The sequence below is a fragment of the Ambystoma mexicanum genome, chromosome 3q, assembly GCF_040938575.1.
Source record: "Ambystoma mexicanum isolate Mex_15411 chromosome 3q, UKY_AmexF1_1, whole genome shotgun sequence".
In the NCBI taxonomy this organism is placed as follows: Eukaryota; Metazoa; Chordata; class Amphibia; order Caudata; family Ambystomatidae; genus Ambystoma; species Ambystoma mexicanum.
In genome coordinates, this window is record NC_090926.1 from 533,658,413 (window position 1) to 533,683,374 (window position 24,962).

Genomic DNA, 24,962 nt, shown 5'->3' on the forward strand with positions numbered 1-24,962 from the left:
CTTCTCACCATTCGCTTGTTCAGCTCGAAGCCTTCGGTATCGAACCCTTCTCCAAATGAACACTTCACCTTCAGTCCGTAAAGCGCCTGTGGAAACCAGGTAGGGATTTCGTCAAAGAGGGACCCTCTCCACCGTCTTGATTTTTCTTGCAAGAATGTTATATCGACTGCTCTCCACAGGAAACCCCACGAACTTCCAACTAGATGGCGAAGGATGTTCGATTGTTCGAAACTCTGGGGTCAATCAGGTTGACTGACCTTATTTAGAACCATCCGACATGCTACCAAGTGAACCTTTAAGGTCCTTAAATTAGGTAACAAGTTGTACGATGGATTGAATGCAGAATAACTCTTTACACCAAAATAATAAGGTCGACTCAGGAAGTTGGGGGGGAAAAAGCCTCTCCCGGCTGTTTCATTTTCAATTGTCTAAAACAGGGAGTTACAATGGACATTCACAAACGTTGCGCAAGCTTGCTAAACGCATTTCATAAAAAAGCATTCTTATATAGCAAACGTGTCATACGTGACGTTGTATTATGTGGCAAACAAGAACAATCTATGTGGGATTGTGGTTGACTTAAGGGGAACATCTAAGTATACTTTCTATATAGGGACGGGTTGTGATTGGGTTTCTACAGTCAAGTCGACAACTTATGCCCACCTTTAGTGCAAGTCATCTTCAACAGTTATTAGATGGACAGTACATCATTGGCTCTCAAACTAGAAGGCCCTTCATTATACAGCCTTCTACAATTGGTTGGCACGCTTGTACCCTTTGAGAATATTTGACTCACTAGCAGCAAACTCCAGGTGTCAGTCGATGGACTTGACCGTGTCTCCCCACTCAATTAGCCCCATATCTCTCAGCGCTCATGCCTTCTGCCATTCAGATTATCTTTGAACTCGGCCTTGTAGTTGTTTCTTGCTCCTGGGAATACATGGGAGTGTGAGCACATGCTATCTTCTGTCTGGTGCAGTTTGCCCACCTTCTATTTTCATCTCCAGCCCATGTGACTGGAGACAGTTAATCGTCCCATATTATAGCATTTAATTGTCGTAAATGAAGAAAATAGGCAATCATGGTGTTCTTTCTTTGTACCTTGGTTCAGCTTCCCACAATTACTGCCTTTATGAATAGATAACCAGTTCTTGGCTGCTGCAGCCTTTGACATTGGGCCAGACAGCCCTTCTCGGCATCTTTGTTTTTCAGCTATTGTTTACTGCGACACACGCATATTCTATATAATGCCAGCACCGCCTGCCGTCTATTCACTATGTATAGCAAGCCTTATGATTACTTGGTCTACTTGCGTTGCAAGCCGTTTTATAATTGTGCAGATGCTGTGTTTTTCTGCAGTGCTCTTCACATTTGCACTCTTCATTCCGCATAGGGAAGCTTGCTCTCTTCTTTATTTCGTTATCAGATTCTAGGTCTATCAGTTTTCTTCTATGACCGCTCTTCTCAGTGAGTCCTGTTCGTTTCCTGTGATGTCACCAGCCTCTCTTATCTTCATATTCCTTTGGGGACTTCCTCCAGGATATTATAGTCTCTCCGGGGGTACATCAAATAGGGTTTTCTTAATGGATACTTTTTCTCGAAGATTCTCGGTGGAATTGGCACAATCGCTGGTGTTGTGCATGTTGCAACTTCTGCTTTCCACCACACTGCCGGGGAAGCCTCAGCAGCGCGTCATGAATCTAGGAGTTGCCCTGAGACAGAGGGAGAAGCCCTGTAGTTTCAATGCAGCTGTGCGAGGTGAGTTAAAGGAGACCGGGATGCAAAGTTTACGAATCTGGAGGGAAGCAGGTGTGCAAACCTTACACGAGGGAAACCTGAAGCGAGAGAGATTGAAGGACGGAAGCCTCAGACGAGCAACCGAAGTGGTTGCGTGACCAAGAGTCGTGGACTGGGAAGTCAAATAAAGATGCAGAGGCCAGTTACCCAACTAAAACACACAGCAGGTACAATGAAGAAGAGAAGGAAATCTAGAAGCCAACCTGAGTAACGAGGAAAGGATACCATTATGAACGCAGGCACAGTGACGCTAGCCCTGAGAGCTAAAGGTAACTGGGAAGGCGAGAGACCCGGAAGGGACACAGAAAATAACGAAGGGAAGAATCATAATCTTCCCAATGGTGACCCAATATTAGTTACAGAAGAACAGTGGGAATCTACAGGGTTTGAAATTAGGATTGGATAAGCATGAGCTACAAGCAGCTCCTGGGTATACAGCAGTAACCGGTTACCAGGAGCTACGACTGGGGATGTGTCATGATTCCTGCCCCTCATGTCCCCAGCCCTCCAAGATGTCAGGCTGGAGCCAGGCCACGATCACCTACATGGCCCTCAAGGGCCTCTCCATCCCTCCAAAGACCCACTTGGAGTCAGACTTGGCGCTTGTGGCACCAAACTCACTCACTCCCATAGGATAACATTGGGGATTGGACTTGTAGTGCATTGATGGGGACAAGATGGATGCCCCCACATATTTCGGTTCCCAGAACTGCATGTGTGGTCTAGTCTCTTGGGTGTGGTTCAGCCCAGCGACACCTGGGATACCCAGAGACTATTTAAGCCACACCCAGGCTGAGAAACATGCTTTGCGTTTTCTGCACCTGCAGCGTGACACCCGCCGTATTCGGATCGTCTCCAGTAGGCCTGAACAAGAACACCGTTAGGAACAGCTTTACCTTGCAGCGCTTCTGCCCATCATTCATTGCTCGTTAGTTCTGCGGGCATCTTCGGCGGTGTCATTCCCATCCCGGCACGCTGCTTCCTAACGAAAAGGGAAAAGAACAGAAAAAAGGCATTAGTAAGCATTCAGCAAATCTTTGCTTATTTTTAAAGGCTGTACGAGCTTCAAACGCTTACCTGAATCCCAGCCGTTCAGGGGGAAATGTCTCCGGAACTTCTCATCCATCTGCGACACTCCAGGTTTGCGTGGAAACATCTAGAGGCGCTGCATACCGCTCTTACTCACCGCATTTGTTGTTCATAACTGGCATCCACGCTGAAAACATCGCGGCACCTAAAAGACACAGAAAAAGAACTCAGTTCAATACAAATACGAAAGGGGTGCATCGCGCATCGTGCTCACTCACCTTCAGCGCTACTCATCTCAGCGGCACGCCACCATCCCCGGACGCTGGCCATCATCTAGGGAAGGAAAGGAACGAAGTTAGAGAACTGTTCAAAAGACTCCTTATACTTACCTGCCGGACTCTTGCCAGTGAAGTAACCGAGCAGCAACGAGCCCGCATCAATCAACACGCCCCTGCACTGAAAGTAGGACGGAGAGCACACTATCCAAGAAAACAAGGTGAGCTGTGGATCAAAGGGAAGGGTTGGACCCCGGGGAAGAAGGGGTTCAAGCACACACAGACAATAGGGAGTTAAACTCTACCAATCCTGTGTTTCAGGCCCAGTCTCCAGTTGAGTAGCCTCCAGGGAAGGGTTCGAGGTCGTAAGAGGTCAGAACAGGCTGAGTGACGTCCCCATGGATACCAGGTGAGCGTTGCAGGATGAGGCACTAGTACATAGCATTACTCTCTGGGCACCATCCCGAAATCTATTTTTGTTGCTGTGCATTTCTGCATTTTATTTAAAACGTATGGCCTTTCCATCTGATGTGCTTTATTGTGCTGCACACTGCTATATTGCAGAAATGGTGTTAATTCACCATCACCACTCATATATCAGGACTCCTACATCATGGCTGACAGTTTTTGCTTCATTGCTGCATTGCCTGGCCCAGTGCCTGCTCGTCTGGGATTGGTCCCCCAGTTACTTTTTTTGACCAATCAGGCGAGCCGGCAGGCGAATGCTGGCCTGCCTACAAGGCCCACGAACTAAGGCCCCTGTCGAGTTCCCTGTCTGGTTCTGGGGTCCTCTCCTTAATCCCCCTTTTGATACCCACGAGGCTGAGAAGAACTCCACACGCTCTGGACACCTGATACCAAGGGAGCAACTATCATTTCTCTGAAGGTTCGTTCTCTCAACCTACTTCGATGACCATCTTCCTCTCACCCCTTTTCATTCGGACTTGCTTCGCCCAGTTGCTGTATGTGTTTTACCATGTCCCTCCATAAAATGTTTTTGTTGTGCCCTTCTACCGCATTTGTTTGACCATTTCCCTCCATTAAAACATTTTTGTTGTGCCCTGCTACCGCATGTGTCTCACCATATCCCTACATGAAAACGTTTTTGTTGTGCCCTGCTTCTGCATGTTTCACTCTGTCCCCACAAAAATTCAAATATAGTTGCCCAGTTGACACATGTTCCACCTTGTTCCCCCATCTAGTTGCCAAGCTGCCGCACGTTTCACCATGTCCCTCCATTAAAAGTTTTTGTTGTGACTAGTTGCTGCATGTTTCACCTGTCCTACCTTAATTTGATTTGGTTCGCCATCTGCAGCCTCTATTCCCTGCCCCTTGCTTCTCCCCTCTCCCTCACTCTCTATCTGCTTACACTCTCCTATTCTCCTATCCTCATCGTATTGTTGCATATTGTCCCCCTCCTGTTTCCAAACCCATCTCCCCTCAACCCCACTTCCCATTTCCTTATACATTAAAACCACTCAACTACTCAGTACTTAGTAATGCCCAGTCCCATTTTTCCTACACTCCTTGTCCCTCCCCTCACCCACCTAACCCCTCCACTGTATTCCTATTTTGACGCTGTATACTTGTTTCTAGCTTAGCATTGTATAGTAGTAGCCTGTCTGTTTTACCCTGTGCCTCTCCAACCCACGAAGGACTGTCGTCAGACATGACAGTTATGTTTACTGTTATATGTACTATTCACACTTATTTATGCACTTATCCTGCTCTATACAGGCTTGTATCATTCAGAAATTCAAGGGCTCTGAATGACTGTTGTTTTTTCTCCTCTGCCCCCCACCCTTGAGCGCTTTGAAACACTCTGTGTATAGGCGCTATACAAATGAACAATAAATAAACACAATCTAACTTCCACATAAAATACAAACAAATAATTCTATCCATTAGTTATGATGCATTATGCTATAAATGTTATATGTGTCCTAATGTGTATTTCTAGATTGTCCCAAATGTACAGAGGTACATTGACATAGTTGTGCTTTGTTCAGCGTCAGTTGGCCTGGGGAGCCAAAAGTAGCTCATGGTAACTGCTGGTTTGAAGCTAAATAACTCCTAGCTCCCCTCAATTTTGAGCCCTGAATCTATACCAGGCACTCGTACTCCTCTCGGTAAAGACGGAATAGCGGGGAAAGTTCAGAATCATTATTTGAACACTGATACTTTTACCAGTAAAGAACGAGTAGTAGACAATGATGAGATCATTATTGGAACATTCATACGCGTCCCAGGAAGACCAAAGGTGGAGGCAAATGAGGATCATTACTGGAACTTTCATACTCGTCCTAATAAGACCAAAGAGTTGGAGAAAAGTGAGAATTGTTACTGGAACCCTCATACTCTGCACTGTAACTAACAAGTGGTAGTGGAGAGTGAGAATCCTTATGGGAACAGTCCTACCTGTCCCAGCCAGGGAACACAGTGTTCATTGAGTAAAGAAAAAGTTGCAAGAAAAGAGAGAACAATATTGGGAGGGGGAAACAAAGTGTAAAGGACACAGTAGAGAAATTGAAGAGCCTCATATCTGAACCATGGGACTTGATCAAAGTAGTTACCAAGAACTACCTCCAAATACGTTACAAAAGTGAACGTACTAAAAAGCAGACCACAAGAGAAGGGAGTCATTCTTAGTTAGTTTTGATAGTGTCAGGACAGGTTAGTTTTGTTTTGGACAGAGGACAGATCTTCCTTTTGGACTCACTGACTGACGAGCACCACAGTTGGTTTGTGTTACGTAAGTGAAAACCTGTAGTTTAGGGAAAGTTTCACTTTTATTTTAATAAAGAATATTCCAAACTTGAAGATGCGTCCATGTCCTTCTGTCCCGCCAAAGTGTATGTGTATTTTTTAATCTTAAATTTTTAATCTTTCTTATGCCTTACTTCCTCAATACTTTTTCCATCTCGCTTGAGTAATATCTGCCCTCCAATCCATTCGTTCTGTGCGAGCATTACCTCGTCAGCTTTCTCTTTTTCTCCTTTCCATCTCTTAATCGCTCACTCTTCTCTTCCTTGTCTTGTATGATCTTAACGATCTTCTGTTTCCTTCTACTTTCCTCTATACTATCATCAGTGCTATAAGCGGGCAGTTTGTGTATCAGATTACTATACCCCGTAGCTGCCTTCAGTTTCCTTAATGGGTACAGCCCTTTGACTTCTGTATTAACGCCTTTCACTTCAGGCGAGGAACGTGGAGCGGAAAGCTCAGCACCTTCCTCCTTATATTGATTAGGCATCCACTCCTCAGGTGTTGGATCTTCTCTTCTTGGTATATCTTCCAAAGCTCTAAAATATCTAACCTTTTCTCTAATTTCTTCCTTGTGTACGCAGCGCGCAGTAAGTGTTCATGTGTTGCAATACCGCTTTTGACAGCGATTTCCCCCTTACGGCCATGGCATGCACATTTCATCTGCCATGCCTTTCACCCATTCCGCACTATACTGTTTGAGCTTGTTTCAATAATGTCTTACATAAATGCATTAAAGGCGTAATATCTCCCATTGTGACGAGTCTCAGTTGACTGTCAATACTTACCAGGCTTTATAGAATACCTTCACAAAACAACAAATATGATCGCTTTCCAACAATTGTCGCTCAAACCCATAATCTCAATCTACCTTCAAGTTGGTTCCAGCAGTTATACTAGATAGACAATATAACTTCTTAACATTGCTTCTATTTTTACAAAACTTTTCGTGTTGCTCCTCTGCACCTTAATTCACCACAGACATATAAACAAACAGACAAACTAGTCGGCTCTTTACGTTTAAAACCATGGTAATCCTCTCTTCTCTGCCCCTCATACATACTCTGATTACAGAGTATAAATTATATTATTCGGACCTGTCCTGCACGTAGCCTAGTTTACTTCGACTGAAGTTTATAATAATTTCTTCTAAAACCCCTTGGGTTAGAAATCTCAGGCTCTTCTTTCATTACACACAAAAATCTCCCTGTTACTTTTCCTGTTATTTTCCCATTACTTTCTAAATTACCAAAATCCCATCCCCTCAGTTTGCCATTCCCCTCCAGTCTTCTCACCATTCGCTTGTTCAGCTCGAAGCCTTCGGTATCGAACCCTTCTCCAAATGAACACTTCACCTTCAGTCCGTAAAGCGCCTGTGGAAACCAGGTAGGGATTTCGTCAAAGAGGGACCCTCTCCACCATCTTGATTTTTCTTGCAAGAATGTTATATCGACTGCTCTCCACAGGAAACCCCACGAACTTCCAACTAGATGGCGAAGGATGTTCGATTGTTCGAAACTCTGGGGTCAATCAGGTTGACTGACCTTATTTAGAACCATCCGACATGCTACCAAGTGAACCTTTAAGGTCCTTAAATTAGGTAACAAGTTGTACGATGGATTGGATGCAGAATAACTCTTTACACCAAAATAATAAGGTCGACTCAGGAAGTTGGGGGGGAAAAAGCCTCTCCCGGCTGTTTCATTTTCAATTGTCTAAAACAGGGAGTTACAATGGACATTCACAAACGTTGCGCAAGCTTGCTAAACGCATTTCATAAAAAAGCATTCTTATATAGCAAACGTGTCATACGTGACGTTGTATTATGTGGCAAACAAGAACAATCTATGTGGGATTGTGGTTGACTTAAGGGGAACATCTAAGTATACTTTCTATATAGGGACGGGTTGTGATTGGGTTTCTACAGTCAAGTCCACAACTTATGCCCACCTTTAGTGCAAGTCATCTTCAACAGTTATTAGATGGACAGTACATCATTGGCTCTCAAACTAGAAGGCCCTTCATTATACAGCCTTCTACAATTGGTTGGCACGCTTGTACCCTTTGAGAATATTTGACTCACTAGCAGCAAACTCCAGGTGTCAGTCGATGGACTTGACCGTGTCTCCCCACTCAATTAGCCCCATATCTCTCAGCGCTCATGCCTTCTGCCATTCAGATTATCTTTGAACTCGGCCTTGTAGTTGTTTCTTGCTCCTGGGAATACATGGGAGTGTGAGCACATGCTATCTTCTGTCTGGTGCAGTTTGCCCACCTTCTATTTTCATCTCCAGCCCATGTGACTGGAGACAGTTAATCGTCCCATATTATAGCATTTAATTGTCGTAAATGAAGAAAATAGGCAATCATGGTGTTCTTTCTTTGTACCTTGGTTCAGCTTCCCACAATTACTGCCTTTATGAATAGATAACCAGTTCTTGGCTGCTGCAGCCTTTTACATTGGGCCAGACAGCCCTTCTCGGCATCTTTGTTTTTCAGCTATTGTTTACTGCGACACACGCATATTCTATATAATGGCAGCACCGCCTGCCGTCTATTCACTATGTATAGCAAGCCTTATGATTACTTGGTCTACTTGCGTTGCAAGCCGTTTTATAATTGTGCAGATGCTGTGTTTTTCTGCAGTGCTCTTCACATTTGCACTCTTCATTCTGCATAGGGAAGCTTGCTCTCTTCTTTATTTCGTTATCAGATTCTAGGTCTATCAGTTTTCTTCTATGACCGCTCTTCTCAGTGAGTCCTGTTCGTTTCCTGTGATGTCACCAGCCGCTCTTATCTTCATATTCCTTTGGGGACTTCCTCCAGGATATTATAGTCTCTCCGGGGGTACATCAAATAGGGTTTTCTTAATGGATACTTTTTCTCGAAGATTCTCGGTGGAATTGGCACAATCGCTGGTGTTGTGCATGTTGCAACTTCTGCTTTCCACCACACTGCCGGGGAAGCCTCAGCAGCGCGTCATGAATCTAGGAGTTGCCCTGAGACAGAGGGAGAAGCCCTGTAGTTTCAATGCAGCTGTGCGAGGTGAGTTAAAGGAGACCGGGATGCAAAGTTTACGAATCTGGAGGGAAGCAGGTGTGCAAACCTTACACGAGGGAAACCTGAAGCGAGAGAGATTGAAGGACGGAAGCCTCAGACGAGCAACCGAAGTGGTTGCGTGACCAAGAGTCGTGGACTGGGAAGTCAAATAAAGATGCAGAGGCCAGTTACCCAACTAAAACACACAGCAGGTACAATGAAGAAGAGAAGGAAATCTAGAAGCCAACCTGAGTAACGAGGAAAGGATACCATTATGAACGCAGGCACAGTGACGCTAGCCCTGAGAGCTAAAGGTAACTGGGAAGGCGAGAGACCCGGAAGGGACACAGAAAATAACGAAGGGAAGAATCATAATCTTCCCAATGGTGACCCAATATTAGTTACAGAAGAACAGTGGGAATCTACAGGGTTTGAAATTAGGATTGGATAAGCATGAGCTACAAGCAGCTCCTGGGTATACAGCAGTAACCGGTTACCAGGAGCTACGACTGGGGATGTGTCATGATTCCTGCCCCTCATGTCCCCAGCCCTCCAAGATGTCAGGCTGGAGCCAGGCCACGATCACCTACATGGCCCTCAAGGGCCTCTCCATCCCTCCAAAGACCCACTTGGAGTCAGACTTGGCGCTTGTGGCACCAAACTCACTCACTCCCATAGGATTACATTGGGGATTGGACTTGTAGTGCATTGATGGGGACAAGATGGATGCCCCCACATATTTCGGTTCCCAGAACTGCATGTGTGGTCTAGTCTCTTGGGTGTGGTTCAGCCCAGCGACACCTGGGATACCCAGAGACTATTTAAGCCACACCCAGGCTGAGAAACATGCTTTGCGTTTTCTGCACCTGCAGCGTGACACCCGCCGTATTCGGATCGTCTCCAGTAGGCCTGAACAAGAACACCGTTAGGAACAGCTTTACCTTGCAGCGCTTCTGCCCATCATTCATTGCTCGTTAGTTCTGCGGGCATCTTCGGCGGTGTCATTCCCATCCCGGCACGCTGCTTCCTAACGAAAAGGGAAAAGAACAGAAAAAAGGCATTAGTAAGCATTCAGCAAATCTTTGCTTATTTTTAAAGGCTGTACGAGCTTCAAACGCTTACCTGAATCCCAGCCGTTCAGGGGGAAATGTCTCCGGAACTTCTCATCCATCTGCGACACTCCAGGTTTGCGTGGAAACATCTAGAGGCGCTGCATACCGCTCTTACTCACCGCATTTGTTGTTCATAACTGGCATCCACGCTGAAAACATCGCGGCACCTAAAAGACACAGAAAAAGAACTCAGTTCAATACAAATACGAAAGGGGTGCATCGCGCATCGTGCTCACTCACCTTCAGCGCTACTCATCTCAGCGGCACGCCACCATCCCCGGACGCTGGCCATCATCTAGGGAAGGAAAGGAACGAAGTTAGAGAACTGTTCAAAAGACTCCTTATACTTACCTGCCGGACTCTTGCCAGTGAAGTAACCGAGCAGCAACGAGCCCGCATCAATCAACACGCCCCTGCACTGAAAGTAGGACGGAGAGCACACTATCCAAGAAAACAAGGTGAGCTGTGGATCAAAGGGAAGGGTTGGACCCCGGGGAAGAAGGGGTTCAAGCACACACAGACAATAGGGAGTTAAACTCTACCAATCCTGTGTTTCAGGCCCAGTCTCCAGTTGAGTAGCCTCCAGGGAAGGGTTCGAGGTCGTAAGAGGTCAGAACAGGCTGAGTGACGTCCCCATGGATACCAGGTGAGCGTTGCAGGATGAGGCACTAGTACATAGCATTACTCTCTGGGCACCATCCCGAAATCTATTTTTGTTGCTGTGCATTTCTGCATTTTATTTAAAACGTATGGCCTTTCCATCTGATGTGCTTTATTGTGCTGCACACTGCTATATTGCAGAAATGGTGTTAATTCACCATCACCACTCATATATCAGGACTCCTACATCATGGCTGACAGTTTTTGCTTCATTGCTGCATTGCCTGGCCCAGTGCCTGCTCGTCTGGGATTGGTCCCCCAGTTACTTTTTTTGACCAATCAGGCGAGCCGGCAGGCGAATGCTGGCCTGCCTACAAGGCCCACGAACTAAGGCCCCTGTCGAGTTCCCTGTCTGGTTCTGGGGTCCTCTCCTTAATCCCCCTTTTGATACCCACGAGGCTGAGAAGAACTCCACACGCTCTGGACACCTGATACCAAGGGAGCAACTATCATTTCTCTGAAGGTTCGTTCTCTCAACCTACTTCGATGACCATCTTCCTCTCACCCCTTTTCATTCGGACTTGCTTCGCCCAGTTGCTGTATGTGTTTTACCATGTCCCTCCATAAAATGTTTTTGTTGTGCCCTTCTACCGCATTTGTTTGACCATTTCCCTCCATTAAAACATTTTTGTTGTGCCCTGCTACCGCATGTGTCTCACCATATCCCTACATGAAAACGTTTTTGTTGTGCCCTGCTTCTGCATGTTTCACTCTGTCCCCACAAAAATTCAAATATAGTTGCCCAGTTGACACATGTTCCACCTTGTTCCCCCATCTAGTTGCCAAGCTGCCGCATGTTTCACCATGTCCCTCCATTAAAAGTTTTTGTTGTGACTAGTTGCTGCATGTTTCACCTGTCCTACCTTAATTTGATTTGGTTCGCCATCTGCAGCCTCTATTCCCTGCCCCTTGCTTCTCCCCTCTCCCTCACTCTCTATCTGCTTACACTCTCCTATTCTCCTATCCTCATCGTATTGTTGCATATTGTCCCCCTCCTGTTTCCAAACCCATCTCCCCTCAACCCCACTTCCCATTTCCTTATACATTAAAACCACTCAACTACTCAGTACTTAGTAATGCCCAGTCCCATTTTTCCTACACTCCTTGTCCCTCCCCTCACCCACCTAACCCCTCCACTGTATTCCTATTTTGACGCTGTATACTTGTTTCTAGCTTAGCATTGTATAGTAGTAGTCTGTCTGTTTTACCCTGTGCCTCTCCAACCCACGAAGGACTGTCGTCAGACATGACAGTTATGTTTACTGTTATATGTACTATTCACACTTATTTATGCACTTATCCTGCTCTATACAGGCTTGTATCATTCAGAAATTCAAGGGCTCTGAATGACTGTTGTTTTTTCTCCTCTGCCCCCCACCCTTGAGCGCTTTGAAACACTCTGTGTATAGGCGCTATACAAATGAACAATAAATAAACACAATCTAACTTCCACATAAAATACAAACAAATAATTCTATCCATTAGTTATGATGCATTATGCTATAAATGTTATATGTGTCCTAATGTGTATTTCTAGATTGTCCCAAATGTACAGAGGTACATTGACATAGTTGTGCTTTGTTCAGCGTCAGTTGGCCTGGGGAGCCAAAAGTAGCTCATGGTAACTGCTGGTTTGAAGCTAAATAACTCCTAGCTCCCCTCAATTTTGAGCCCTGAATCTATACCAGGCACTCGTACTCCTCTCGGTAAAGACGGAATAGCGGGGAAAGTTCAGAATCATTATTTGAACACTGATACTTTTACCAGTAAAGAACGAGTAGTAGACAATGATGAGATCATTATTGGAACATTCATACGCGTCCCAGGAAGACCAAAGGTGGAGGCAAATGAGGATCATTACTGGAACTTTCATACTCGTCCTAATAAGACCAAAGAGTTGGAGAAAAGTGAGAATTGTTACTGGAACCCTCATACTCTGCACTGTAACTAACAAGTGGTAGTGGAGAGTGAGAATCCTTATGGGAACAGTCCTACCTGTCCCAGCCAGGGAACACAGTGTTCATTGAGTAAAGAAAAAGTTGCAAGAAAAGAGAGAACAATATTGGGAGGGGGAAACAAAGTGTAAAGGACACAGTAGAGAAATTGAAGAGCCTCATATCTGAACCATGGGACTTGATCAAAGTAGTTACCAAGAACTACCTCCAAATACGTTACAAAAGTGAACGTACTAAAAAGCAGACCACAAGAGAAGGGAGTCATTCTTAGTTAGTTTTGATAGTGTCAGGACAGGTTAGTTTTGTTTTGGACAGAGGACAGATCTTCCTTTTGGACTCTCTGACTGACGAGCACCACAGTTGGTTTGTGTTACGTAAGTGAAAACCTGTAGTTTAGGGAAAGTTTCACTTTTATTTTAATAAAGAATATTCCAAACTTGAAGATGCGTCCATGTCCTTCTGTCCCGCCAAAGTGTATGTGTATTTTTTAATCTTAAATTTTTAATCTTTCTTATGCCTTACTTCCTCAATACTTTTTCCATCTCGCTTGAGTAATATCTGCCCTCCAATCCATTCGTTCTGTGCGAGCATTACCTCGTCAGCTTTCTCTTTTTCTCCTTTCCATCTCTTAATCGCTCACTCTTCTCTTCCTTGTCTTGTATGATCTTAACGATCTTCTGTTTCCTTCTACTTTCCTCTATACTATCATCAGTGCTATAAGCGGGCAGTTTGTGTATCAGATTACTATACCCCGTAGCTGCCTTCAGTTTCCTTAATGGGTACAGCCCTTTGACTTCTGTATTAACGCCTTTCACTTCAGGCGAGGAACGTGGAGCGGAAAGCTCAGCACCTTCCTCCTTATATTGATTAGGCATCCACTCCTCAGGTGTTGGATCTTCTCTTCTTGGTATATCTTCCAAAGCTCTAAAATATCTAACCTTTTCTCTAATTTCTTCCTTGTGTACGCAGCGCGCAGTAAGTGTTCATGTGTTGCAATACCGCTTTTGACAGCGATTTCCCCCTTACGGCCATGGCATGCACATTTCATCTGCCATGCCTTTCACCCATTCCGCACTATACTGTTTGAGCTTGTTTCAATAATGTCTTACATAAATGCATTAAAGGCGTAATATCTCCCATTGTGACGAGTCTCAGTTGACTGTCAATACTTACCAGGCTTTATAGAATACCTTCACAAAACAACAAATATGATCGCTTTCCAACAATTGTCGCTCAAACCCATAATCTCAATCTACCTTCAAGTTGGTTCCAGCAGTTATACTAGATAGACAATATAACTTCTTAACATTGCTTCTATTTTTACAAAACTTTTCGTGTTGCTCCTCTGCACCTTAATTCACCACAGACATATAAACAAACAGACAAACTAGTCGGCTCTTTACGTTTAAAACCATGGTAATCCTCTCTTCTCTGCCCCTCATACATACTCTGATTACAGAGTATAAATTATATTATTCGGACCTGTCCTGCACGTAGCCTAGTTTACTTCGACTGAAGTTTATAATAATTTCTTCTAAAACCCCTTGGGTTAGAAATCTCAGGCTCTTCTTTCATTACACACAAAAATCTCCCTGTTACTTTTCCTGTTATTTTCCCATTACTTTCTAAATTACCAAAATCCCATCCCCTCAGTTTGCCATTCCCCTCCAGTCTTCTCACCATTCGCTTGTTCAGCTCGAAGCCTTCGGTATCGAACCCTTCTCCAAATGAACACTTCACCTTCAGTCCGTAAAGCGCCTGTGGAAACCAGGTAGGGATTTCGTCAAAGAGGGACCCTCTCCACCGTCTTGATTTTTCTTGCAAGAATGTTATATCGACTGCTCTCCACAGGAAACCCCACGAACTTCCAACTAGATGGCGAAGGATGTTCGATTGTTCGAAACTCTGGGGTCAATCAGGTTGACTGACCTTATTTAGAACCATCCGACATGCTACCAAGTGAACCTTTAAGGTCCTTAAATTAGGTAACAAGTTGTACGATGGATTGGATGCAGAATAACTCTTTACACCAAAATAATAAGGTCGACTCAGGAAGTTGGGGGGGAAAAAGCCTCTCCCGGCTGTTTCATTTTCAATTGTCTAAAACAGGGAGTTACAATGGACATTCACAAACGTTGCGCAAGCTTGCTAAACGCATTTCATAAAAAAGCATTCTTATATAGCAAACGTGTCATACGTGACGTTGTATTATGTGGCAAACAAGAACAATCTATGTGGGATTGTGGTTGACTTAAGGGGAACATCTAAGTATACTTTCTATATAGGGACGGGTTGTGATTGGGTTTCTACAGTCAAGTCCACAACTTATGCCCACCTTTAGTGCAAGTCATCTTCAACAGTTATTAGATGGACAGTACATCATTGGCTCTCAAACTAGAAGGCCCTTCATTATACAGCCTTCTACAATTGGTTGGCACGCTTGTACCCTTTGAGAATATTTGACTCACTAGCAGCAAACTCCAGGTGTCAGTCGATGGACTAGACCGTGTCTCCCCACTCAATTAGCCCCATATCTCTCAGCGCTCATGCCTTCTGCCATTCAGATTATCTTTGAACTCGGCCTTGTAGTTGTTTCTTGCTCCTGGGAATACATGGGAGTGTGAGCACATGCTATCTTCTGTCTGGTGCAGTTTGCCCACCTTCTATTTTCATCTCCAGCCCATGTGACTGGAGACAGTTAATCGTCCCATATTATAGCATTTAATTGTCGTAAATGAAGAAAATAGGCAATCATGGTGTTCTTTCTTTGTACCTTGGTTCAGCTTCCCACAATTACTGCCTTTATGAATAGATAACCAGTTCTTGGCTGCTGCAGCCTTTTACATTGGGCCAGACAGCCCTTCTCGGCATCTTTGTTTTTCAGCTATTGTTTACTGCGACACACGCATATTCTATATAATGGCAGCACCGCCTGCCGTCTATTCACTATGTATAGCAAGCCTTATGATTACTTGGTCTACTTGCGTTGCAAGCCGTTTTATAATTGTGCAGATGCTGTGTTTTTCTGCAGTGCTCTTCACATTTGCACTCTTCATTCCGCATAGGGAAGCTTGCTCTCTTCTTTATTTCGTTATCAGATTCTAGGTCTATCAGTTTTCTTCTATGACCGCTCTTCTCAGTGAGTCCTGTTCGTTTCCTGTGATGTCACCAGCCTCTCTTATCTTCATATTCCTTTGGGGACTTCCTCCAGGATATTATAGTCTCTCCGGGGGTACATCAAATAGGGTTTTCTTAATGGATACTTTTTCTCGAAGATTCTCGGTGGAATTGGCACAATCGCTGGTGTTGTGCATGTTGCAACTTCTGCTTTCCACCACACTGCCGGGGAAGCCTCAGCAGCGCGTCATGAATCTAGGAGTTGCCCTGAGACAGAGGGAGAAGCCCTGTAGTTTCAAAGCAGCTGTGCGAGGTGAGTTAAAGGAGACCGGGATGCAAAGTTTACGAATCTGGAGGGAAGCAGGTGTGCAAAACTTACACGAGGGAAACCTGAAGCGAGAGAGATTGAAGGACGGAAGCCTCAGACGAGCAACCGAAGTGGTTGCGTGACCAAGAGTCGTGGACTGGGAAGTCAAATAAAGATGCAGAGGCCAGTTACCCAACTAAAACACACAGCGGGTACAATGAAGAAGAGAAGGAAATCTAGAAGATGCGTCCATGTCCTTCTGTCCCGCCAAAGTGTATGTGTATTTTTTAATCTTAAACTGTGGAAGTTTTATAAGAAAATATTCTTATACATCCACAATGTAAATGTATTTGGCATTACACATTGCAGCGTTATTCAAGTAATTACGCATGTGGACGTATTGGTATTTTTAATGTGCTTAGTTTTATGGGCCCATTTTTACGTAGTAGCACAACTAGTTCTGACTGACTTTACCCATACGGCATTTGTCTCCTCCACCGTTCAGCCATCTTTAATTTGCTATCTGTATTTATTCATATCCTTCTTTCATGCTTTTTAAATGCACAGTTACGTCAACAGTGGCGGTGAAGTGGTAATATCGGCCCTGCTCCCAAAGCGCTTTCTTAGTTTATAATGCAGAAAAAGCAGCATTTTTATCCAGTTAAGTACTTTTGAAATTCTTACATTTTTCTAAAGTAGTGGAAGTCTGAGTCTGCTGCAAACCTAAAGGTAGTGTAAATAACATTCTTACTACCTCACAATGATTGCATGTATTCCTCCTGCTTGTTTATTTTCTATAATTGAAATCTCATTAAAACAGGCTCCATATTGCTCTTGCCTGTTTAATAAGATGCATGTAGAAACATGAAAGGATTAAAAAGAGCAGAAATCATTGTGAAGATGGTCCATTCCTAAACACCCCTACTATTCGTTAAAGGGGTAGTTCACTCAAACATTGTATTGTTTAAAAAGATGGGCCATAATCAAAAATATATATAATTTTCTATCCTAAATTTAAAGCGCTAGGTTTTTTTCTGCCTGCTTCTCCCAGGAGATGCAATGCTGCATGCCTATTGCGGCTTGGTACTTGTAAATGCTGGGACTTTTGCTTTAAGCCTCCTGAGTCCCAGGTCTTTGTTTTTAAAATTGCTGTGACTTTAGTTTTAAGTCTCCTGGGCTCCTCCGGCCTGCGCGAGCTAGGAGGCTTAAAGCTAAAGTCCCAACAATTATAAGTACCATGCTGCGATCAGCATGGTGTTTGCATTTATAATTGCTGTGCTTTTAGTTTTTTTTAAGACTTAAAGCAAAAGTACCAGCAATTAAAAATACTACGCTGGCGGGTGGCATAGTATTCATGAATGCCGGTACTTTCGTTTGAAGTTTCCCGGGCTTGGAAACTTAGAAAGTCTTAGCAATTATGAATACTTCACCGAGAGTATTCATAATTGCTGTGCCTTTCGTTTTAGTCACGGCAATTATGAAGACTTCACCGGCAGCGGGCTAAATTGCTGTGCCTTCATTTTGTTTTATATGCTCCCCTGGACCTGGGGAGCACAGGAAACATTAAAAGAAAGTCAAGGCAATTATGAATACGGTGGTGGCCTCCTCGCTTCATGTTAAGCTCTGCTCTCCTGTAGCAGTAAGCAAAAGCTCCCAGTAGGGGGCTTTTGTTTGGTTAGTGCTGCGAGAGCAGAGCTTAATATGAACGGAGGAGGCTGCTCCATTTCACAAAATGGATAACCCCATATCAAAACATTGAGCCTCATTTCCCAGAAATGTTATTTGCGAACTTTTTAATTTTTGTAAACATTTTTTATATATATTATTCTTATGGCCCATCTTTTTAAACAATAACATTTTTGATCTACCTCTTTAAGACACTGAATAAGAAATACTGTAAAATCAACAATGGTTGAACTCTGTTATATGAGGTGACTCATTACTTCTGTTATGCATATGACCAGAACAAAATGCAGCATTTTCTTTGCATAAAATAATCTCTTTCCACGGAATGCTACAAAACTTACTAACTTGTTTGCTGTTATTATTTTGCAGTCTGTACACCTTCAGAATGTGTTTGTAGCGGCTCAGTTAATTGGCTGGTATGATCCCAAGATTACCAGAGTAGAACATGCTGGATTTGGTGTTGTCCTCGGAGAAGACAAGTAAGTCTCTTGGGAAGTTACTGAAATTGGAATTTGCGTATCAGGAATGTTGTAAAAGTGAATTTAAGGCTCCCGTAAACCTACCTGCTTGGAACATTGGCTCCTAAACTACACGTCATCTCAACCCTTCCTCTCTGAGTGATTTAACCGTTACTTTGGGACTTGGGGAGTGACAAGGGCCCACTTGGTAGATATTGTTCTGTTTTTCTTTGTCATCCAAATTTGTGAGAAAAAAAGGTTTTCATCTTAAATCGAGGATTAATAAATAACCATTTGTACATGCAGTGCAGCGGTGTGGTTGAATTGTAGTTCAGTTCTTAAGAACCGTGTAAGATGTCCAAGTAAACTTGAATGTTACATGTGGACATTTGACTGATTACTATCTAAATGCAAATCTGCAAACAAAACACTACAAAATTGAACTGCTTTCCCAGGTTTTCATTACACTGAACAACATGCCCACCAAAGATCTCTTGGACATTTTAACCACATGATCAGAGGGTCCTACTATCTTCACCTCCTCTATACTTCGCACAAACTATTTGCCATTTGATTATAACTTAGATGCGGAACCTCAATTGCCAGCCCTTCTAATCTGCTTTAACAGTAATGAGGGTAGACTTATGAATGTAGGTCAGTAATTTTACAGATGCAGGCTCATCTACCCCACCACCAAAGGCTTGTTGCACAACTCCCAAGCGGGATTGCAATTTAAGATTCAACATAATCTAGATAAGAGCACATCAGTCTGGTTCAAATCTTTGCTTTCTCACTAGGAAATTAATGATTTGATGAACTCTTCGGCAGCATTAAGCATTAAAAATAACATGTACATTATGTGTGAGAGGGGTAATGGTCTAAAACATCTCTTAATCCATGCCTGATATGTAATCAACCATCAACCACTGCATTCCGTTGCAGAAATTTAGCAGCACTAACTGCATTGCTTGCAATTTTAATCGATAAACATGGCACATTATTAAATCTAAAAGCATTTTTTTCCCACTCTTTTAAAACCACATAACATATATGGATTTTTTCTTTAAACGTATGATTCCAAGATTCATTTTTAGTAACCTCATGTTCCCAGGTAACCGCACCCACTTGGCCACACACTAAACCAGGTTTATGTTAAAGCAGCTGGTGCAGAGGGCCCCATCAAGCAACCAGTACTTTGGTCTGATAACCTCTTTGTGTAGGGGTTATAGTTTTTCTTAGCCCACATGGGACTTCACATGTTTTGCATAGCTCGCATTGATTTGTGATGAAATTATTTCTTGCTTTTATGGTGATTCTCCCCCTCCCCCACCCTCTCCTCTCCCCCTACAACCCCTAAACCTTTTTCTTCCGCAATCATACTGAAGGTGCAAGGTTTCTAGCCGTGCACCTTAGGCATGAATTTTATTCTTTTGTCCTTTCCCAATTCCTTTTTTCTGGTTCTTCCTTCTTTGTACCCCAGCTCATGCCTTCATGCTAGGGTAGTGTTTACAATGCTCCTCCACTGATTATCTTTCAGGACTTCATTCTCTGGAAGTAGTCACAATTGAGCAGATCTATTTTTATACATGAATCATGGGTGGACGGACGGATACATAGCTACATGTGTTAGGCAGAGTTTGCACGAAGTACCCTCTGGGACCACTACACATAACTATGACTACAGGTGTAAGCAAAACCAACCTTTGGTATAAGTCTGTACTACAGTTTTTGGTAGCGAGCTGAGCAGCCAGGCTTATCTCAAGAGGAAATGTGAGCTTGTAAGGGTGTTACACAAAGGTCTACAATGACCAGTATTAATATAGACACTTGTACTCAAGGTTTCTTGGTAAAAACACTTATAAATGTATTACACAATCATTTATAAAGCATTCACTAAATGAGGCAACCAATATCACCCAAAAATTATACTACATTACTGATTACTAAGCAGTTGAGCTCCCTTGAAATAGGAGCCAAATAGCATTGAAGTAGGAGCAAAAAGGCATAAGTTAATAAAACGAATATTACAGTGCAAATAGTTTGAGCTCACCAGAGGAGTTGATTCAATGCAATAGGTATGCCAAAGTCAATGGACTAGTGTCTTGTATAAGTTAAAACGGTTCTGGTATTTAAACGGGAAAGTCTTTCCCACGGTTCTTCGAAGTTGTTCACGGAAGAAAGGTTCATATGTCAGGTCACAAGCGGACTAGGCCTGCAAGATGACAAAGTTCCACGAACCTTTGCGGTGAGAGGCAAGTTCTCTCGGTCAGGTTTTCACAGTACCTTATTTTGAAGAAAAAGATGCAGCTGAAGACTTCTCTTCCTGGCGATTCCTGCAGATCTCGTTGTTCCTGAACCTCAGTTGTGGGGACAAGAGGTAGGACGCTGGGGGACTCCTGCACTGCATGGGGACGGGGTCACAAAAGCTGGCAAATTGGCAAATCTTCGATTCCGGTTGCTGTTCTTCAAGCACACAAGGTGGTGTCTTCCGACCCCCCCCCCCCCCCCCCTGGTTAATCCTAACCAGCTCTGAGAATGGTATCCAGGTGGCTTACGAGTTGATTGGTCCCACCAACTCAAAGCAAGAAGTAGTCCTTGAAGGGGCTTCTCTGCCTAGATGAACTTGGCGATTTGGACCTGAAGCAGGGCTCCACCGGGCAAACCAGTGGTCCAGTAGTTGCAGTAGCCGTCTTCGGTTCTTTCGTTCCAGTGGTCGACTCTGCATTTCAGTCCAAGAGACTCACCTTAAGTTTTCTCCCATTCATTCCAGCCTAGCTGCCACTCACCCAGCAGGGTGGCTGTCCTTGCCGGACAGTCGGCCCACCAATCACGCCAGAGTGCGTTTGGGTCTCCTGTGAGACTAAGCGCGGGGAGTTTTCAGACAACTCCCTTACTTCATGCCCACCCCAGACACTCGGGCACCAGAGGCGGTCTTCAGTCCTTTAGCCCGCCAAAGCCATGCAAACAAAGGTACCAAACCTTGTTTGGCGCGCAGAGAGACAAACTCTAGAAGGACCTTTCCAAAAAGAAATGGGGAAAAAAGAAGACCGGGACCTGTTTTAAACAAAGGGGGCTTGGACACCATCTTGGAAAACATGGCTCCAGCGATTTTTAGCTACCGGTGTTCGCGGTCGGGAAAAATCATGGTAGTTTGTTGTAAAACCACTGCCACCAGTCATTTCGATAGGAAAGGGTAGCATTTGACTGCTACATGAGTTTCGAGACATAGGGGATACTAGGTAACACCTCCTGCATTCTATTGTAAGATAGTGTGTGCTTGGTCTAGGAATTTAAAAAGACTAGTAAAGTCAATTTAACCTTACATTCTCTGGTAAACAGTAGTTTATCCCAGAGAAGGTATTTAAACCTTGGGACAGCCTAAAAAGCTTCCCCGTGTCACTGCACTGAGGGTGCTGTGTGACACACATGAAAAGATGATGCCTATGGAGTTATCGAACGCCCCATAATCAAAGAACACAAGAGTAAAACGCAAATCAAAATACATGAGAGAGTGGGGGGAAAAAAAGGCTCGCACTCTCTCCAGGTAAATAAATCAAGTCCTCAAAATCCAGCAAAGTTGTTGGGGGTCTCTAAGGTGAAGGGAATTAGCACATTTATGAGAATTCTCCCTAACAATATGGACCGACAGATACATGGACACATGGACGGGCGGGCCCATGGCTGCATGGACGGGCGGGCTGCATAAATCGATCCTTGCCCCACCCCTGACCCCCCCATACATTGGAGGGATACATACCCCAGAGGCAGGTGAAGGAGTTGGTAGGCCCCAGTTACTGCCCCACATGCTCCGTGTGCATTGTATATGCCTGCTGTGAGTGCTGTCCCTTCCACAATACCGGTCAGCCTTGTTCTTCTGCCAAGCTACTTTTCTGTCTTTTTCAGGACAGCACCTCCTAGAATTCACCTTTGCTGAAACAAGAAAATCCAGGACAGAATCGGGGAATTTGAAAACAAACCAACTTAGAAGCAAAGCACACCAGCACATGAAGAAAGCCAAAAGGAAAAAGAGCAGCATGAGCACATGGCTTCAACCCGACCTTTCAATTGGAAAAGGTGGATGGGCTAAAGAGTAGCTTAGCCAAAGATTACCCAAGGGATCAAGCCTCTCTCATCCACCTCCTTTCAGACAACCTTAAAAAGAACTCTAAAGCCGTTCTCCTTGGGGACGTCAACCTAGGCCTCCTTGACTGCAAAGACTCAGCAGCTAAATCCCTTGACTCAGCCCTCAAGGCACTAGGCTACATAAACACCATCTTCAGCCCTACCCACACCCAGTGACGAACTCTCGACTGGATTGCAGCACAGCACAACTGTCCGCTCACCATCACTGGTAACACACCCACCCCGTGGTCTGACCACCATATCATCACCTTTAGCATCCCCACCACGAGCCCCTCCACCCCGGCACCCCACCCCTTGCCACACTGCCTCGCAAGAAGCTCCTGTCAGCTCACGAAGGAAAGGCTTCTGCCTTTCCTCCAAGGCCCAGCATTCAGACCTCCTTTATCCACAGACCCAGAAATACTTGCGACTCGGTCAAAACTCTTGGTGTCTATTTGGATTCCAACATCTCCATGGACAGACAAGTCAACGCAATAGCCTCCTCAGCTGCGTACAACGCCAAACTGATCAACGCAGTCAGACCCTTCCCCTCCAAAGAGAATTGCACAAACATAGCCAGAGCAATCACCGGCTCCAGGCTAGATTACTGCAATGTACTCTTCCTAGGAACTTCCAGCTATAACCTGGAAAGGCTACAAATCATACAGAACAATGCCCTCCGCGCTGCCCAAGGTATCACGAAAAGAGAACAAATCTCTGAGGCCAGAAAACTAGCCCACTGCCTACCAATAAGGGAAAGAATCATCTTCAAAGCTCTAACACTGACCCACAAGTGCATCCACCTTACCGCCCCGGTCTACCTCTCACAAAGAATCCACCCCGTCTCCTCCACAAGGCCAACCAGGTCACCATATAACAACATGCTCTGTGTGCCACTAGTAAAAAGAGCCAGAGCTGGAGGATCCAGCTTCCCTTATCTCGCACCATCACACTGGAATGCGCTACCTCCCACAATCCGAGGTGAGCCCTCCCTCATTTTCTTCCGGAAAGCTATGAAAACCATCCTCTTCACATAAGGTCTCTCGCAGCACCATGTTTGCCAATAAACTGTCTGTAATGTAATAACCAAAGATGCATGAGCTGTAATGACTAATCCGTTTTAGCAATCATAATGTGCCAACGACTGGTACCAATCCTGTACCCCCTGTAACTAAGTTCCTGCAAGTAACAGCGCCACAATGCCCCTGGGCTGTCTGCGCGCTATATAAATATAAATAAATAAAATGTGACCAGTGGGAGCCGCAAAGTGTTGGAAGAGAGTAGTCTGGGCTATAAAACCCAACCAGCTCCGGGGAGATTGAAAGGTGTTTGGGTGAGATCAGGTAGAGTGGTGATGGATTAAGAGAGTCCAAACAGAGGATGGCAGGTGGAGCGGATTGTTGAGAAGACTGCAGTAGTTTGTTGGAGTGCAGGTTGTGTGTGTGTGTGTGTGTGTGTGTGTGTGTGTGTGTGTGTGTGTGTGTGTGTGAGAGAAAGGAGAGTTTAAGATCGAGAGGAAGAGAGAAAGCATATTAAGAGGAATTGGGGAGAGAGTGTGACTGCATATGATGGCGAGTTTTGTAGGAGGGTGTAGACAGAGTGCAAGGCGGTAGTGGGAGTAGTGCTGAGGGCAGAATGAAGTAGGGGGTAATGGGAAGAGTTAGTTGGCAAAAGTGTGATAAGTCTAAGATCAGGAAATAGAGACATAGGGGATTGAAAAGAGAAAGTTGAAAGAGGAGAGTGCGTATGATGCAGAGGGAGGGGAAGATATTGGGAGAGGAGGGAAGGAGGTAGGGGAGAGAGGAGGAGTGGAGCTAGAGACTGGGGGCAGAGAGAGAGAAAACATTTCTTACACTGGAAGTGCCACCAGAAGTGTCTGTGACTCCTGGGAATCAGCTGGATCTGACAAAATGCAACCAAAGCAGATTATCTACAAAAACCTACATGCCTTGCTACGACTGACCTTGGAGAAAAGATCCAGGTGGCTTGGGAAAGATGCAAAAAAATGTGAAGAAAACCCAAGCTAGTGGGAATGAGCTGGGAGATGTGGTTATCAGCACTGCATTTCAGCAGCGGAGAGATTAGTCACACTGTGACGAGGAGGAAGTCATGATCTCCTCCCGAACCACAGGAAGAGAATCTATGCCCAATTTGTCTTGGACCAACAACCCCCACCACAGATCTGCTAAGGGCTTTAGGAAGCGGTCCGTTGGCAAAGAATCACTAACACTACGAGGCTAACGTTTGTTACGAGAGACTATATCTGAAAGACAAGGTCATCTGGTAGTGCCGACCCCTGTCCTCCAGAGACTGAAAAATGGGGAAGACTCAGCTGCATTTTCCATCAACTTTAAAGGAGTTGTAGAGATCGCTGACCACGATGGATAGCACCCTTTCTCAAGGGTGAAGCGCAACAGAATTTCAATCTCTGAATCCAGTTGGGCCACCCCATATGAAGAGCTAAAAAGGGTTCTCTTGGAAGAAATCAGTCACAACCGGGAACATTATCATTTCAGTCTTGGACATCCCCGACTACTACAGGGAGGTTCCCAGACAAGTGTATTACCCTGTGAAAGACTCAATATCAATAAGTAGCTGGGGCAGAAACCATATGAAGAGGCAAAGGAAATGCTTGCATTAGA

The 24,962-nt window shown here is 44.5% G+C and overlaps 1 protein-coding gene across 1 annotated transcript in view; it reads left to right on the top strand.

Moving 5' to 3' along the window:
- Positions 1–24,962, top strand: part of RARS1 (arginyl-tRNA synthetase 1) — a 390,240-nt gene that overhangs the window by 156,062 nt on the left and 209,216 nt on the right. Inside the window, exon 11 of the mRNA XM_069654297.1 lies at positions 18,110–18,219. Within this exon, the coding sequence (XP_069510398.1) occupies positions 18,110–18,219 (110 nt within the window). The remainder of the gene's footprint in view (positions 1–18,109; positions 18,220–24,962) is intronic.